General features: G+C 39.7%; 2 protein-coding genes across 2 annotated transcripts; both read right to left on the bottom strand.

The window, feature by feature from the left end:
- Positions 1-956: 956 nt before the first annotated feature.
- Positions 957-14,323, bottom strand: LOC146310965 (microtubule-associated protein 1S-like). The gene is made up of 10 exons (XM_084742721.1): positions 14,161-14,323; positions 11,994-12,089; positions 9,778-9,860; positions 8,995-9,132; positions 7,701-8,202; positions 7,366-7,452; positions 4,618-7,058; positions 4,301-4,442; positions 3,999-4,216; positions 957-3,846 (listed from the first exon to the last, which is right to left on the bottom strand). The coding sequence occupies exons 1-10, from the start codon at positions 14,321-14,323 to the stop codon at positions 3,691-3,693; spliced, it is 4,026 nt and encodes a 1,341-aa protein (XP_084598847.1). The 3' UTR covers positions 957-3,690.
- A 1,914-nt stretch (positions 14,324-16,237) lies between these two features.
- Positions 16,238-18,016, bottom strand: LOC146310964 (cocaine- and amphetamine-regulated transcript protein-like). Its single transcript, XM_084742525.1, has 3 exons — positions 17,333-18,016; positions 16,739-16,819; positions 16,238-16,462 (listed from the first exon to the last, which is right to left on the bottom strand). The coding sequence occupies exons 1-3, from the start codon at positions 17,465-17,467 to the stop codon at positions 16,355-16,357; spliced, it is 324 nt and encodes a 107-aa protein (XP_084598651.1). The 5' UTR covers positions 17,468-18,016; the 3' UTR covers positions 16,238-16,354.
- Between the last annotated feature and the right edge of the window lie 1,139 nt (positions 18,017-19,155).

The raw sequence follows: 19,155 nt of genomic DNA, 5'->3' as shown, positions 1-19,155 counted from the left end.
GCTACTGTGGGGTTCAAGTAATTCTTACTGATCTACTGTAGTTCAACCCTCCAGCTGCAATAAACATTTTCATTTGGCAGCCTTATGCAGAAACGAAAAAGAAAAAAGTGTGTAATTTTTTTCTGGTGGGAACATCAGGGCTGTAAAGAATTAAGATGATTGAACAAAATAAAACAAATCTCTGATGATAAAAGCTCAACAGTGCATTTATATAATTACAAAATAATTTAATCAAACTGAATTTTTCTGTATTTGGAGGCAGCATTCAGACAGATAGAAGGGAAAATGATCTGTGGTGTCTCTTTGCAATCTCATGCTTTGGTATTGAGGAAATTCATTCACATTCTGTAAAGTAATCCTTTTAAAGGAAAACCAGCAACAGAGACGATCAGCCATGTTTTATTTACATTTCAACAGAAGAACATGACATCTGTTGTTGGACATCCAGAGTCTCCAGACTGGGACAAAAGGATATAAAAATCAAAAACAATGGACAAACTGCAATTGGAAAAGATTAGAGTGTAATCTACATTACATATTACCAGTCACTTTGCTTTATTTTGTGGATCTGTATTTTTTTCATAATTTCCTGAACTTTATGTAATTTGGTATAAATGAGTTTAATAGTTTATTAAGTTGAGTTGATGGTGTAAACACTTTACATTCTTTGAAGGAAGTGCTCCATTTAAACCAAAGTAAATATAGTAAAAATTGTTTTGGTATCGGTACTTATTCAATTTTAATGTTTTACTATAAGCAATTCATGTTGTGCAGTATTTAAGATTTGTATTTTTATTGTTTCTATCATCTTTAATTATTATTAGTGACCCATCTTTTATTGTTGCCTTATTTAACCAAGTTTTGGGAGCTTTTTTTTTTTTTTGTAATTTTGACATGTTATTCTCTCTATTTTTGTTGATGTTTCGTCAGTCACTTATAAATGATTTTGATGATTCCTTCATTTATTTGTTATTGGAAAATCTCCTCTTGAAATATGTCAAATTGTTTGCTGCTAGGACAGGAATTAATTGGCTTGATGAGTCGGACTGTATTTGTTTTCCCTTCGTTACAGAAAACTTTCTAGGAAATTCTGAAAAAATAATGGACCCATGAAATAAAGCATTACTGCATTCTGTATTTGATTTAATCCAGTAGCTTCAGTTTCAGGTTTGCTTTGTCCAAAATATAAATAGAATCTTATTTTTAATTTATTCCTATTTACAAAGTACAATTTCATTGTCGTTACCACCCACTGTGACTACACAATGATTTTATGCTGTGCAAAATATTTGTCTGCAATTAACTTATGATCATGTCCATCATATCCACAAACAAAATACATGTCATCACTTTTAATGTTTTTTTTTTTTAAATTAGTAAGATAACATCTACTTCTATAAAAGCTGAAGCTGTCTGATTCCTGATTAGTATGATTTTAAGCACTTTTAATAGATTACAGTTATACTTGATAAGATGATTGCTGAAATGCAATTAAATTTAATCTGGTACTCTAATCCCTGCTGACAGATTAGTTGTCGCACACTGAGACGCAGTAATCTCAGAATCAGCGGGCGATTATCGCTCACTAACATCAGATACGTTACATCTGGTTAGAATATCTGGTTAGATCTCGAGGTCAACAGTGACGCCACGGTGGCACAACACTTTTTAAAGCAGTTACAACACACAACACAGCTCACCTCATGTCTGCCTACAGTGCTCACAACAAACACCTGACCACACACTGTGAATGGGATTTCATTAAAGGTACAATGTAAGACTCTTTTTTACAATAATCAGACAAATATAATTTTAGTAAATAAGAGAAATACAATGCGACTGATGCTTTCATAGACAACGGTTTGCACACTTTCAATTTCCATATTTGCAGAATCGAAATCCTGTAACTAAATTAATGTTGCAAATGCTGCATTAAAAGCAGTTAAGTGGGCCCTTGGGATATTTCGAGCATTGTGAAGTTGAATGGGGTTGTATGAGGCACTTATGCAAACTCAGCGTACCTGCAGTAGATGATGGACGGCACATCCTCAGTTTGGAGCAACAACAAAGGATGGGTGAAGCTTCTCCACTTCCTCCTACTGTACAAAACCGCGGCCAAAATATCCCAGATACAAGTGCTGCCATCCTGCACTTGTGTTCAAGCCATACTTTTGAGTTCCAGCTAGCTGTCATGGTTTGGGGTTTATTCCTGTTTATTTTGTAGTCCTGGTCCTCCCTCATACGTCTTGACTTTACTTCCTGCCTTTGTTCTTTTCCCGCCGTTTTTGATTAGCATTTGTTTCACCTGTGCATCATTAGTTCCACCTGGGTCTGATTAGTTCCTTGCCTATTTAGTCTTTGTGTTTCTCTGTTTCTGTGTCAGTTGGTCATTGCTCTTGTGTGTCATCCCCAGTACTCCTGATCTCGCTTTCGTTTGTTGGACTTCATATTTGTTTTCATGAACTATTTGTTCCTCATTTTGCTCCATTTGGTTTGTTTTTTGGAGGCACTTGCCTGCCTTGACATTTGTTCATTCATTTTCTTTATTAAAGACGTGGGAAAAAAAATGTTTGTGTATTTGATGTTTTAGTTTGGCCCATGTCTCACCTATTAACCTTTGGGAAACAGGATTTATGACCTGTAGTGATAACAATCTATGACTTGTACCGCAGCCAGCCACCAGGGGGTGATCAAGATGCTTTGGCTTTACTTTTAGAGAGCTCTTGTTGTACATTTCTGTATACACAGTCTATGGTTTGGAGAAACAGCAGGAGTACTGATGTAGAAAATTAAGCTCCACTGCTGTGGACAGGAACAGCAGCACAATGTATTTTAGCTGTGTAAAATTGTTGTTTTTTTCCCCAAAGGAGTCCGGTTGTTTTGGAGAAATCAATATTTGACTTAAATAGCAGCAGGTTCTCATCACAAAAGGTTGTCTGACATTAAAGTAAAGCAGTGAAAATATTCTAAAAATAGCGTACACAGCACAACTAATATTGATTTTTTTAAGTGGACTTTTTTTAGGTGGCTAAAATACATATCGCTGCCTACTCTAGCAGTACATTGCCTCCATCAGCACACCTGCTACTTCTAAAGCTGGAGTCGTGCTGACCGCCATGTATTGTAGATGATACACTGACAATGAATAAGTACCTCACACAACCACACTTCAAAAATCCAGACTACACCTTTAAACATAGCACAGACAATGCTCAGTGCTGAGTGTTTTAAGAAAACAAGCCTACACATAGCGCCTTTGACCCCATGTATGCTAACTCTACTGACTAATCTACAACATCAGCTTTCATGTGGATCCACATGTTTGCAGCCTGACATGCTTCTCTTGCAGCCAGTGCAGTGTCCTCTCCTGTTTTTGCACAGGGTCATGGGTCAAAATAATTCATGCAATACTCCCCACATGAATGTGTGTTCTCCTTGGATAAAGAGAAATGAGGGCTTTCTGGTGCAAAAATAGCCCACAAAGAAGTGATTTACCAGGACAGGATGGCGTTCAACGTCATTACCCATTCAGTTGTGTTCGTGCAGAAAGGGGCCATATAATTCCTTTATTTTTCCCCATAAACTCTGTCTCTAACTTTCTAACTTCTCACTTTCTTGCTCATACACATATTTCCACACTTCAGCTCATATTCACCATCCATCCTCCATTGCTGCATCCCAAAGTCCGCCTCAAAACTCTATCTTGCAGGCAGGAAAGGTTTCATCCTGCATAGCAACAGTGCTGTTGGATCCCAGCACGGTGATTCCCAGCTCCTTCTGTCTGTCCAGGGTCTGCTGGTACCATTCCTGCATCAGGACCGACTCAAAGGTAGGAATTACTGTCACCTGTAGGTACAGAGAAAAGGATTTACCATGTTGTTAGCTCCATGTTGTTAGCATAACCCATCAGCATGATCCTTTGTGCATATTCATGGCTGTTTTTTTTTTCATAATAAATGTTCCAGTGTACATGAATTTAATTGTGTGTGTGCCTCTACCTGCATAGTTTCAGGCCAGGATACTTTGCTATCCAGCAGTGCGTCTAGTGTTTGCTTCAGTAGCACTTCTCTCTCTGGACTGTCACCGCTGATGATGTAACAGGAGGACCGGATACATCTAAAGAAGTCCATGTTGACTGTAGGAGCAGAGGCCCCAGAGGGAATATAGGCCAGGTCCACGTACACGCTGACTTCCCCGGCAGAGGTAGACTTAGAGCCTGTGACAGCAGAGAGAGAAGAGAAACTGCTGATAACCAAGACACCAACCCAGTGGTCTGAAAAGTACATATTACAGCTCATACCTGGATTGGGTGAGGATTTTGCTGGTGCTGAACGGGTGCTAGAGGAAGGCGCACGAGTAGAAGAGACATTCCCCTTTGTGATTCCACTTTGGCTCCCTGTTCTGCTTTTCCCTGAGCCTGATCTTTGGGGGGCCTCAGTAACCTGGTCACAAAAAAGAAATATTGTATACAAGGTTGAGTGTTAGACATTCAGCAAGAACACTGACTTCAAGACACATTCAAAGTGCAAAAATACTCACTCATTTAATTTTAAATGCACACATGAACTCATGCATTGAATGACAGCCTTTTCTTCAATGCTAATAAGATAAACTCACCGCCGGCGTTTTTTTCCCTCGTGTGCCAGTGGTTTTTGCTCTCTTCCCGTGAGAATCGGAGTCAGTCTGAGGAACAGGCATGGAGGCGTCAGGATGTGGGGGCAGGGGCGGGCTGTCCCTGAGAGGGGCTGGAAGAGGATCCTGGGGTAGAGCCCGGCTGGGGCGGAGGTCATGAGGGGAGTTCGACGGCTCACTACATGACTCGTCCTCATCTGAGTCCAGAACTCCATCTGCTGTGGTGGACGGGCAGTCCTCCGTGCAGACAGGGGCGTTTGACTCGCTGGGCGACGTGTCTTTGGGGTTGTTGTTGTTGTTGCCGTGATAAAGTGGAGCAAAGGCTCCTCTGGAGGACTCACTTGCACCTGAGCTGGAGTCAGCCGGTTTGAAATGCTTGAACTCGCAGGGAGAAACCAGACACAGATCCACATCGTGAGCCGACGCCTCAAAATGAAGAGTGTTTGGGGCCGGAGGACGGCCCATCTCTGAACCCTGCCCTAAAGATCTCTGAGGTTTCTTCATCGGTAAAGACATCCCCAGAAAATGGCCTCCATTTGAGCTGGAGTGATGAACGCTATCGTCCCCCTCTCTTTGGCTCACTGTGGTTGGCCCCTGCTCCAAGGACATGGACAGTGATTCATCGACTTCTGTGGACTGGGGTGAACTCACTTCTGCTGGCATGGAGTGCGTAGTGGTGGTGGTAGCGACGGAGGGAGAGGGGTCTGAAGATCCATCTTTAAATGTACCCAAAGACAGGAAGGTTAGGTGCTTCTCTCTGGGGTTTGTGTGGCTCTCTGGGGTTGTTTTTGTCTGCCCTTCACTTTGCTTGGACGATCCATTGACATCAGCTGAATCTAAGTTACCCATCTGGGCCATCTGTAACCTGCTGAGAGTGGCCCTGTTGCACCACACATCATCTGGGGACAGACAGTAAGGGGTGTGGCCTGCGCTGTTGGGCCGAGAATCAGGGGAAGCAGGTTCTACGGTCTCTTCGTCAGGGCTGACAGGCACCTGGTTCTCTGGAGAAGACCGCGAGGGAGGGCTGTTTCTCAAAGCCCCGTCCAGGAGGGTGTATTCAGTTGGGGTTAAGTCAAGCTGGACTGATCGCTCGTTCTTTGATGCCTTGTTCAAGGGAGCTGGAAATCCTACAACTTTTGCAGGTTTAGTTGCATTTCCAGGCTGGTCTGCATCAGCTTTCTCTCCAGTCAGAGCTTTTTCTTGCAGTCCATTATCACCACTTTCTCCTGCCATTATCCCTGCACCTGCTGCTTCATCCCCAAGTGTATCAGCTGTTTCATTACTTGTCTCTTTGCTCTTTTCATTTCCTGACTCATTAGCTTTCGGCTTTCCTTTATCCGCTGTTTCCACCTGCGCCGCAGTTTCCTCCTGGAGCTTGAGAAAGTCGGCTGTCATATCCTCGGGGGTAGACATTTTGGAGTCACAAGGGTTCTCTTCAGACTCTTTCTCTGGTTTTTGATTATGCTGCTCTGTAACAAGGCCCTCTGGCTCTGAAATTTCTAACACAGTCCCAGCGTCTGCTTTTGTTGAATTGTTATGTGGTGACTTCTTGCCATTATTTTCCTCCTTTCCTGCTGTTTTTTTTGTTTTCTTCACGCCTGTTTTAGAGTCATTCTTTGCTTCCTTTTTGATTTTAGTTTTATTGTCATTCTTTGGTTTGTTAGGGAGAACCTCCTTTTTCCCATGATCGTTCTTCATAACACCATTCTCCTCTTTATTGCCAGGCTTATCCTCCTTTTTCCCATCCTTGCCTCCTCCTTTCTTTGAAGTATTCTTCTCTGACGATGCCGCTTTTTGCTTTACGCCTGTCTCTTTGATTCTGGTTTTATCAGCGACTCCGTTTAATAGCTTTCCACTTTTTACCACTCCCTCCTTTCCCTCCTCTTTAACTCCCCGATCTTTTCCATGTTTGGGTGCTAACTCTTTCCCTTGAGACCTGCTGCTGTCCTGGCTCTCTGTCCTCTTTGTCTTTCCGTCCTCCCCCAGCCTCTCCAGGTCCCCAGTGGTCACCGTGGGTTTCTGGAGGAAGGCCAGCCCCTTCAGCTTCTCCAGCCCCTGCAGAAGCTTCGCCTGAGGGGTGACACCGGGGAACAGCACCCTGACCACCTTCTCCTGGGGACACGCTGGGTGCCACACGAGCAGGGCAGACACTGAGGCCAAGGCGGTGAGAGGGAGATTTTGGGATTTGGATGCTGAAGACACGGCATCAGGCCAGTTTTGCATGAGCGTCTGGTACTCCTGGCTGTTCTTGCCAGGGTTGAGGATGTATAAATCCAACTGTCCCACTCCCATCTTCTGGAACAGGGTCAGTGGCTCAATGGGGATCCCTTGTGGTCGAAACAGTGGCTGTGGTCTGATTTCTAATTTCGTTAATAATCGCAGGGTTAGGGCTGCCTGGTGTGAGCTCTTCAGGACATTGTCCACACCTGACATGAGAAAAATGATACATTTATTTGATAGCAATCAAAATAGAAATCCAGATAGTATCCCTACATAACTTTCACAATTAACTTTCATCTTTGTTGTTATTTGATAACCACTAATAAAAAAAAAAATAGCAAGCAAGTAAAAATTGACTTTGTGCCTTTCTCACCCATTTGCCTGACCATCCAAGTGAGAAATTATTTAATATATTTATGTATTTGATTATCAGGCAGTGTTCTTGCTCATATTCTCTGCTCAGTCATATTTTATTCAGTACTGTACTACAGCAGGTTTTAATGCATCACTCACAAGGCTGTTCTTCCACCTGCAACCTGCTGGGGGCGTTAAAGAACACAACACCGAGCTCTGGGGAGATGAGCCTCTTAGAAGAGTCATCTGTTCAGATAAAAGAAGGAGAGGACACAGAGAAACATCAACAAAAAGGAATTTGGACATGAAACCGGTAAAGAGTACAGAGAAATCCTCTAACAACATTTCCTCATTCTATCATCTTCTTGGAAGAGGATCAGAAACATCCCTGCCCTTGTTTTTTAATCGAGGAATCCCTCATCTTTCTGAGGTTTTTTCCCTTTTTTCTCTCTTAAGTTTATTTTGGAGGAGTTTTCCATTTATTTCCTTCTTACCTTTGATATCGGCACTCAGCTCCAATTCAGCCACCTTCCTCTCCAGGAAGGCGTTGACCCCGGGGAGGTTCTCTGTCCCAATGTGCGTCATCAAAACTGCATCCACTCGGTCGAGATGGCGGACCAGCTTCCAGAAACAGGCCTGGGAGTCCGAGCCGCCGTCCACCAGCACCGTGAACCCATTGACGGCGAAAAAGGCACAGTCGCCGCGGCCGGCAGGGAACACGTAGCAGCAGGGGCGGGACAGCTTGAGGAAACCCACGGTGGTGGGAGGGGGCAGGAGGTCAAAGGGAGATGGAGGGGAGAGGGTGCCAGAGATGAGGGAGGTGAACTCCCCCAGGGCCTCCATGGCAGGCAGCACCTCTGGGGGGTTGATGTGCAGCGTGAAAGGACCCTGCAGAGGCCGGTTCTCCAGGAGAGTCTTCCTCCACGGGCCGATGTTAGGACAGCTGAGTGTCAGACTGGGTTTGGATGAGGAGCCAGAGCTCTCATGATCTATAAACTAAAGACAAAGAAGATTTCTCAGTGTACATCCAAAATATTTGGGTCATTTTCCAGTCCTAAATGTTTGCAATACTTTAGCCAACAGAAAAGGCCTTCTCCTCCCGGTCCCCTACTGCAGTCTGCAGCTGTCTAGCATCATTCCCTGAGGGGGGTTTTAAAATACTTTTGCAAAGTATGGAAAAAGCATCTGTGGGACTTTGTTCTTGTTCATAGTATTAAAATCTAACTACAACTTTGGCACGTCTGTGCTTATCATTTTCATGTTTTGTTTGTCTCTGTATTTACTCTACTGTCTGTTTACGTTTAATTGCTGAAGTTGTTTTGCCTGGATCTCTGTTGAAAATGAGGCTGTGTCTCAGTGAGATTATGTGTCTACATAAAGGCTAAATAAAGATTTTAGAAAATATACTATCACAGCAGAGACCATCTACATTACATAATTAGCCCAGTGGAGAACAAAAAGGTTTTTTTTCCAATTGTAAAATGCAAGTACGGATCTTGATCACTTATTTATAACCAGTTTTAAGAGTTTATATAGTCATCAGATTCTATTTTACTCTCAAATTTCAATATCTGTTTCTGAAAAAGTAAGTTAAAATGGTGTGAACAAAGTGGTCAAGTGGAGTGATGACAATACTCCTGAGATTAACGCAAAGGAAACGGAAGCAGTTGCATTTGGCTCCTCGTCTGACTCTCATAAAGTTTCTATTGTTAAAAATCAAGCAGGTACTTTAATACAAATACTTGGCGGTAATGACTGTCCATCTGTTTTCCCTAGACTTCGTCGTACCTGCTCCGTCAGTATTTGTTTCAGGTGGTGTGGTGAGAACAGTCCTCTGTGAAACAGCAGCTCTCCACTCTCCTCCACACTCTGACCGGCCAGGATCAACAGCTTATGGGCTGATTCTCTGGACAGCAGAGAAAACACCTGGCCAGGACGGACAGACAGAATAATTATTTATTTTGCAATGTCACCTTCGTCCCCCATAATCCAGAGTAACAGAACAGCATAAGAAGATAAAAAGAACCTAACAGTTTTCTTTTTAGCTCAATCAACATCAGTGTAACAACTAGTTTGATTAATTTTTACTCTGATTCAAATCACCGTTCAAGCGAAAATAACAACCAGCTGTGCGGCATCAGCTTCTTAACTGTGACTTTCTTTCTGATTTGTTTTCTTTATAAATAACTGTAAGTTGAATATTTTTGGAGTGTGGACTGGATGATATGAGCTGTGGAAAATTATAATGGGCACGTTTTTTTTTTTATGCATTTTTTTTTTTAACAAAACAAATATTTTATTGACCATTTATTAATCAATAATCAGCAGATTATTTGGTAACCAAAATATAAAAATTTGCTGCTGCCCTCAGTATAATAATATGAAAATACTTGAGTGTATTTGTATGACTGTGGCAGTGTAAGTTTATTGTAATAATAAGATATTAGCATGTTACAGCAAAAGACTATTCTTGTTATAACATGAAGCTTTTCATGTCACCACTGCAGCATTATAACACCTGTCCTGATCAACGTCTTGTGTCTTTGGAGGAACCAGGATTTATGTCCTCACCTCTGAATGAACCTGTTCCTGAGATGGACTGATCAGCACCTGAGTGTCCAACACTCTGGTACTGTGGCGCAGACACCTCTGCCCTGAGGAGGCAGAGAGAAAGACAAAGAATAGAAAGAGACAGACAGACAGGCTGACGGCCAAGGGGAAGCAAACAAGAGATGGGAAAAGTCCGGAAACAAGCCAGCAGATCTGAGCAGCGAGCGAGAGGCCAGAAGCGAATAGGAAGGGAAATCGGAGAAGTCAATGAGAACGTGAACTGGGATAACCGGGCGGGTGATTGACTCGCCGAGCAAGAAAAGAGGAAGGAAGAAGAGAGGAACAGCTGAGTCAGAGGGACTGTCTGAGGATGAGATGCCAAGTTAACTCAGTCTGCAGCGAACCTCTAACCTTGCGAGGCAGCTGGATTCACCAGATTAGTGAATATCCAGTCTGAGGAGAACTGGATCAACGTTTGAGGGTACAGAGGCGGACACAGCCAACTGGAAAATAATGACCCAAATAAGTACAAAAGTTGCTTTGTCCTTTATCCAAGTTAGGAACAAAAAAAGGCCACTCCTCACTGGCTTCTGCACTGAATAACATTTTTAACATTCTTATGCTTTCCAATTCAGAAAAGTTCAAATGTGAAACTTCTTTGTGATTCAATCAGTTCGGTTCACTGAAGGAGAATTTGGTACAGAAGTATTCGCTGTCTTGCTGAGGCTTGGGTGAGAACAACAGTACCTCTCTCATGTCTGTACACTACATGAAGCTACCGCCAGCAACCAGTTCATTCATTTAGTATTAAGGCTGGAAATATGGGGAAGATGCTAGCTGGTTTTGTTCAATGGTAATAAAATCTGCCTTTAAATCTCACTAACTGACCCTTCACAAGTCCCACCCTTTTTCACTTTGCACTCCAATAAAAGTTGAGCAAGCTTGCTATCAAAGAGAACCTCAGTCACATTTCTCCTTTCCTGTTTCCTATACACATTTTTTCCCAGGATGGCGAAGTCATCTGGCCAGTACTCATTGCATTAGTTGTTTTGTTTTGTTTGGGCAGGTTTTGGCATGAGGAGTGTAACTGAGTAGGGTTAGGGTAAGAATATAAGGATAGAAGGGCAGGGCAGTATATGCCTTTGCCATCCTGGGAAAAAAATATTGCATCATGTGCGCTAGCCTCATCTATGTTGATAACAAAACCAAATTTTTAAGATGGTTATGTTGCTGGGGACCTGTAAAGGCAACATATGTTGTTATATCTCAGCTAGTGTTAGCAAATGTTAGCTAGTTAGTTAGCATTTTGATAACATTAGCTAGCAGGTATAACTAGCTAGCTAATGACTGCTTTAGGTACAGATTAGCTTATTAGCTTACCTAACCAAGTGTTTTTCTACAGAGTAAAATGATAACTAGCTAGCTAACAACTTATGTAGATTAGCCAGCAAGTTAGAATTGTTATTCAAATGTATTTATGTGTGGAATGATGTAATCTTCATGAAGTTGCTAGCCAACCATCAAGGACTTTCACTGGCCCAGATACAAATATATGTTTTCTTAAAATGTGGTTGCATTGGAAGTATTGGAAATACCTCCGATACAGTCTTAAATGCTGGGTTGGGTATCAGCGAGTATGCAAGTCTATCTGATATCACGTAATTTTATAAGCCCTGACACAAGACCTTGCTATCTCCCAGCAGCATCCCGTACACCCATGTTTTTTAAACCTGAGCCAGGCCATTCAAGAAGTCACCTCTCTTTCTCTCACAATTCCCTCCATTGTACAAAACCCTGACATCCAAGATAACATGTACGCTCTATAGCTTATTAAAAGACACTTCACCACATGTAGGAAGACTTTCTGGCTGCCATTTTGTCCCCCCACTAAAGAGATGTGTCTGGTCTTGTTTGTGTTCATCACCTCACTTCACAACTCAGCTGTAACTGTCTGACTCTGGTGTTTGTCTGCCTTTTCGCCATCTTCCCTGCTTGTCCTTGGCTCTGCATATTAAAAGGCTTCAACACATACAAACAGAGCGGTGGCACAGCTTGGTCTCTATTGTTTTCTGTCCAAAGGGCCCACCCAAGTCTAACAATCACCCGACTGCTCCTGCACTTTCCTTCCTTCCTTCCTCTTTAACCCCTGACCAGCCAAACTGGCGGGTTACCATGGGAACGGGGCTCTCTGTGTGATAAAGGGTCGAAGAGTTTGGGTCAAACCAACAGTTACTTACCTGCACCCTTGAAAGACGCTGTGTGATGGGAGAGAAATTCTTGTAGAAAGAGGTTCAGGTTACAGGATTTTAAGTCGATGTCCCATGACCTTATACCTGAAGACACAAATAGACATTTGATCACATGTGGCAACAGCTGGTTTTACACTGTCATAAACAGCATACACATAAAATGTTAAAATTGAAATGTGCAAATTTAATTACTGTACATGTTACTCATTTTACATATAGCACATTTTCTAGTTCTCTCTCCTTTTAGGCAAGTACCCATTTCTGCAACAAGTATACTTGTTAACTAATGTGCATTAATTCAAATAATATTTATAAAAATCAAGTTAATAGGTTAAATTTTTGATTAAACTAACAGATTATTACATTTTAAATCATTAAATTGGTATTAACTGGTGTTTAACAGTACTAGAGACCACCACTGGTACAGGCAAATACTACCCATAATGAAAATTCAGACAATATTCCAAGATGTGGTTAACTTCTCTGATTTTTTCAGTGTGCAGTGGCTCAAATTTGGATTAGTTTACAAGGTGATGTGAGATATGAACAATAGTGCTATGATTCTGCAATACTTCATCAATAGCAATAAATAATAACAATTAATTTGCACAAAAAAAATACGCCTGGCTCATAACGGTCTATCATATCCCTTGATAACGGAGCGTGCTATGAGTGAGCAGCCAATCATTTAACAGGCATGTTGTTCAGATGCACCATTGACAAACAAATTAAATAAAGTGGTTAAATTCAATTATATAGGTCCTTAAATTGTTATTATTATTATTATAGATATCGACTGAAATTAAACATTTTATCTTTCAGCTTTGTCACTCAACTCCACTCAGAATCTGTTACAGTTTTTTTAAAACGGGTGTAAAAACTTTGTATTTAAAGGTCCAGTGCGCAGGATCTGGGGGGATCTATTGGCAGACTTTAGCAGGTGTGGGATATAATATTCATGAGAGTGTTTTGAAGTAGTAGGCGTAGTCGCCCAGAGGGCCCAGAGGGACAAACTGAACACTGGCTCTGAATACAGCCTTTCACATTTTGCATGACTTTTGCAGTCACTGTAGTTTCCTCTACACGCTTGGAAGGGTAGAGTGAGACGAGATGTTTGCAATCTGCAAGCTCACCACTAGATGCCGCTAAATCCTGCACACTGGTCCTTTAAGGAAAATGAGGAGGGGATAGTTGAGTGAATGCATTATAGTTTTAAAAAAATGTACTAAATAAACAATAGGAAACAAAGTAGAATTAACACATTTCTGACTGTAAACAAAAACAAAAATGTATAATCATTGTAAAAGCATAATTCATATCAGAGCTGTTGTATTGGACCGTACAGGTGTAATAAAGTGTCCAGTCAGCACAGCGCTGTGGAAAATAGGTCTGGCTCTGCGTGACGCAACAAATAAGAAAGATAGTAACATGACAGCGAGAAATAATGATGCAGTCTCCAAATTTGTTTTAATTTTTAGACCTTTTAAGATGAGAAAACAAAATGAGCTGAAAACAGCGCTGTTTGTCTTAGCTCATGAAAAGCTGACATTTTGGATGATGATTCTCATCAGACAGTGATGAGATGTTAATAGCCATTATGAAGATGATCAACATTTCTCTGTCTTAATGTCTCACAGTTATTAAATTAACTGTATGCACTCAAATGTACCACGTAGCTGCACTCAGACAGTAAAACACACACTCCACTGGGTTTTTATATCACGTCATGCACTGTCTCCTGCCTACAGTCTCCACAGTTGCTGCTTTACATAAACACAAAAAGGTTAATGGCACATCGCTCACAAGTGGCGATGTGTTGACTGAATATCAACACGCTCAAATGCAACATCTCCACAAAAGCTTCTCCTTACATAACGACATATACACTGAAGCGAAAGACAAAACCAGCCGCTCCAGACTGCTTTTAATTATAATGCACCCACAGGGATGATGAGGTGATGCTGATGGTGGAGCACCGCCAGATGACGCATCCTCGGTCAGTAGGGTGGATAAAATTACATAAACACTGCAATGGGGTCACTGTAGCATCCTCGGTGATGATTTAGTCAACTGGAACTTGCGGGCGTCTATCTGCATTTTTACGCGAGTATTAGAGAAAAGCGCGCTGTAGCTGTAAGAGGCGGGGTCGATTTACCTCGTTCAATGTCCCCGCTGATGTGTCCCGTCTGTCTGTGGGGAGCCGTCCGTCCGACAATGATGAGCAGGGAGTATTTGTGGGGGCAGAAGTCTTGGTTTGCGGTTGCAGCGCGCCTCGGCTCCTCCTGGACCTCCCTCTCCAGCACCCGGCTGGACGCCATGTTGGAAACTTGAATGTGATGTCATTGAAAACGCCTGACTGCGCCTTTTATTACGGAGAGATGACAGCTGGTGTGCTGGAATGCGGCCGTGCATTAGTGAATGTGTAGGAAGAGGCTGAATTATTGATGACACGTGGCAAAGGGAATCAATATGTTTTTCTTTATTGCTGTCTCTCAAGACTGTGTTGCACCAACAACGATCAATGTAATCTAAGATCAGTTCTAATCAAAGTTTAGCAAAACTAGGTTTAAAAATTAGTAAATCCAGATTCAAAATTAAGTAAAGCTATATTGGATAGCTGAGATCAGTTCTAATAAAAGTTTAGCAAAACTAGATTTAAAAATTAGTAAATCCAGATTCAAAATTAAGATCAGTTCTAATTAAAGTTTAGTGAAATAGGTTTAAAAATGAGTAAATCCAGATTCAAAATTAAGCAAAGCTTGGATAGCTGAGATCAGTTCTAATAAAAGTTTAGCAAAATTAGGTTTAAAAATTAGTAAATCCAGATTCAAAATTAAGCAAAGCTATATTGGATAGCTGAGATCAGTTCTAATAAAAGTTTAGTGAAACTAGGTTTAAAAATGAGTAAATCCAGATTCATTAAGCAAAGCTATATTGGATAGCTAAGATTAGTTCTAATTAAAGTCTAATGAAACTAGGTTTAAAAATTATTAAATCCAGATTCAAAATTAAACAAAGCTATATTGGATAGTAAAAAAAAAAATCTCTGTTTGGATAAATCCAGGTTTGTTAATGCAGACCGAAATTCAAATGTTTAAAAAAGTGTTACACAAATTAAAATAAATAATAAATAATGCTAAATACATTTGAGAGCTGTTAACTTTAGGCTGCTCAGTTTTTCCTCACAAAACATTTGCTATAGCTAAAAAGTTCAAAAGTTTTTTCTAGACGGTTAAAACATTAACAAAAAGTTTAATTGATTTGCTAGCTACTTAAAAAGTTAGCAAAACATTTGCAAGACAGCTAACAAGTTGACAAAACGAGTTGATAGGCAGATAATGAGTTATCAGAATCCTAAATTGTTTGCTAGCCAGTTTAAAAGCTAACATTTATTTTCTAACTGGCTTAAAACTGTTACATTGTATGCTAGCAAGATAAAAGATTAACAAAAAATTACACTGATTGCTAGCTTTCTTAATGTAGGAAAGGGAACACATTTTAAATGTTAAACCTTATCAAGTTTTAGTTTAAAGGCAATACTGGTTCACATTTTGAACTGTAGTTTAATGTTTTGGTGCAATCAAATTAAATTATAATTGTGCTTTAGCATTAAAAAAAAACTAAACTAAGGCTTAAAGGGAGGTTTAAATTTAATCTGTCTTCAATTTAAACTGATTTTAAAGTTTGGTGTGACACAATTGAAGGTTAAACCATGATTTAAGTGGGGTTGGTGTTTTAGTGATTTTGGTAGGTAGGATTTGTCCAAGCTGTTCCAAAACGCACCAGGACGTAAAATATCAATGTTTTGGGCTCTGAGTCTATACATTGATTTTTAAATGAAAAATGTTCCAGATTATACCTTAAATCAAAAGCAGATTACCGAAGTGATGTTTATGGAAACAGTAACATAAATCCAGCTGTTATGGGCTACCGGTGAGTCAATGTAGTCCTACTTTTTTATACTGTATAAAACATTTTTAGTTAAAAAAGACACACAGACACTTGAATGAAATTTAGCTGATTTATTGATCTCCTTATCTTACAAATGTGTTTAGAAACTGATGCTAGGCTAACTTTACTATCTCACCCCAAAGGAGGAACAACAACAAACAAAAATATAAGGAAAAACAAGGATTTATGACAAAAACTACATTCAAAGTCTGTCACAAGATGCCACAGTCCCACACGAACAACTTCCTCTGTGCCACGATCATATACACTGACGGACAGAGCTATTCAAAACCTAATCTAACATTCCCCAGTCTAACTATATAAAAGAAAAGTTTCACTCCAACCCCCCTGAACTCCCTCCCTCTTGTGTTTTCTTGCACCTTTGTTATCTTTTTCCATCACAAACATTTGAGAACATAAAAGTTACAGGCGGTCCCTCGGGGACAGCTGCACAGAGTGCCGATACGTGCGCCTTTACGCACAGCGCACGGCTCTCCTGCGTCACACTGCAACGACAAAAACAACAAAGATTCGTGAAAATGCGAATATAGTTTGCAGGCTTACTTTCTCGATCAAATAACTGTAGTTCAGACATTTATTGTATGCTTTGATTTTCATGTTCAAACGCTTATTAAAAAATAAACGTCATAATCTCCTAAATGCATCTATTTTAGCATATTTCTAGATTATTCGGGGAACATTATGTCAAAAGACAAAGTAACTCATTTCTGAAAATGCAAGCTAATCAACCTGTTCTATGATTTCTGATTTGGTATACATACCGAAGGCAGCCAGCCGAGCTTTTTCTCTAAGGGCATCTCTTTGCTCCTCAGCTTCTCCAAAACTTCTTGCAACGCGTCAATCTGCAGAGAAAAAAAATGCTAGAAATTTAATTTGTAATAAAACTCATTAAGACATTGTAATAATAATAATAATAATGTACTTTATTTGTAATAGTTTGTAGTCATACAACGAAATTATGTTTGGTAACTAAGGACCAGCAGCAATAGAAAACAAGATAAAAAAAAAAAAAAAAAAAAAGATTTAAAATCAAGCAAACAAGATAAAGTTTTAAACATGACAGATTTGTTGGTGTAGCGTCTTTTACCTATTGTAAGTATTGTAAATAAGGCATTATTCTATTAAAACTTGACATGACTTGTCCATTTGGGAGGAAATTCGTTGGCTTACTCCAAGTTTAAAGCTCTATAACTCAGGCAGTTCGAGTAACATTTTATCCTTCTCCATCCACGTGAGTGCTACCAATCATAAAAGTCATAGACAGTCAAAAAAAAAAACAGACGTACAAAGTACAAACAATCCTCAATAATCAAGCTGATACATTTCACACCCATGTCCCCTCTAAAATGTCTCACCAGGTCTTTTTCCTGTTGGGTTTTCAGGGGGAAATCGATGGAGCGCGTCTCCAGTGAGGAGTCCTCTGCGCCGGCGAGCCACAGGTAGGCGCAGCAGCAGGTGGCCGTGAGGAGGAGAGCCCGAGCGCTGACCATGGTGCTGAAACACAAACAGGAGGAGGAGGAGGAGGAGGAAGAGGAGTGGAAAACCGTGTGAAGGCTTTTGTAGATCTGCTGTACAGGCAGGTCTCCTCTTTATAGGCGTTGTTGACATCAGACAGCCTCTGAAATATTCATGGGCATTTTTGACACGCGTGACACCGTTCATCACCTCTGTATCTCCGGATGGTCACAGGAGGAGACCTGACAGGATGAAATCAAGGATGGTTAAAGGTGGATTTACATTTAATAAAACATGTTTGACAACGTAGTCTGGTGGCTGAATGGGGGTCAAACTCTTTTCCTTCAAAATGGGTCTATTCTAATCGATTTTTAATATAAATATTAGAGCCAGACTGCTTCAGTCCGATACTGGCCTATCACAGGTAACGATATATCGCAATATAATGTAATTTGTTTTGTTTTACAGGTAGTATTTTATGTATATTTGATCATTTTTCTTAATTAATTTTCTTAATGAATTTATAGGTTTATATAATTCTAAACAAAATACAACAAATACAGTGATATTTGAGTTTTAGAAAGCCTAAAAACTCGATTTAATAAGTTAATGTTTTCAACTGCAACCATTTAATTTTCAAGCAGCCAAATGATAACAAATCAGGCTCAAAGCTCACTGAACAATTTTTGAAATAAAGGTTTTTGGAGGTTTCTAAAACACAAACATTGAAGTTTATCTACAGCAGAATAGGAAATAATTTCAACAAAATATTAAACTTTGTTTAGTTTATTTCAAAAATTGAGAGTTTGATTCAAAACTCAAAACACCCAGTGAAGAGAGCTGCCTTTTTTTTTTTTTTAGGTTTTCTCTGATCTGAAGATGATTGAATAAATTGATCAGGGAGGCTGCCACAGGTAGAAACTGAAAGTTTTGATGCAAAGAAGCATCCATAACATAAATGGGAATGGGTCATTTTACAGGAACTGTGGAATCAGGATGAAAGACGTGTTGAAATTTATTTATTTATTTATTTATTTATTTATTTATTTATTTATTTAATTTTAATTTATTTTATTTTATTTTATTTTATTTTATTTTATTTTATTTTATTTTATTTTATTTTTATTTTTATTTTTTTAGACCTAAAGCTTATTTAACAGCAAAAACTAACTTCTCAAGTTCATGAATCCACAACAAGGGGTATCTAATGTATTTCTATTATTTTTTATACATTTCTTTAAATAATTCATGTGCCATTTGACATTAGTGTTATCCATGAGGTAAACACCATTAAATGTTTTTTTTTAAAAAAAACATTTTTTATTACAACCTATATAATATTTAGTTAAAGGCAGGTTAATGAAATGATAAGACCAAGATAAATATTTGATCGTTTATATTTCTTAAAATTTAAACAACATTGTATGACTTTATTTGATGCTAACTCTAAAATATTAACTAATGATGACATCAGCAATCTGCAGACAAAATACTGCTAGAGGAAAAAATGATAATATCACACCACTGAAAAAACATGTAGTTAAACCACTGAAGCAATGTGACATCAATGACATTTATACAAGAATGTCACTGGTGTTACTGGGGTTAACATTACCCATTATTACATTAACATCAGTGATTGTAACACCAGGGACAATTTGGAGGAAAAAATATATATTTTTAACAAAATGCCTGGCATGAGTCAGACCACATGTCTTCAGCC

The sequence above is a fragment of the Lutjanus erythropterus genome, chromosome 18 (genome assembly GCF_056507025.1).
Source record: "Lutjanus erythropterus isolate fLutEry1 chromosome 18, fLutEry1.hap2, whole genome shotgun sequence".
NCBI lineage: Eukaryota > Metazoa > Chordata > Actinopteri > Lutjaniformes > Lutjanidae > Lutjanus > Lutjanus erythropterus.
This window is presented reverse-complemented; position numbering and strand designations above follow the sequence as displayed.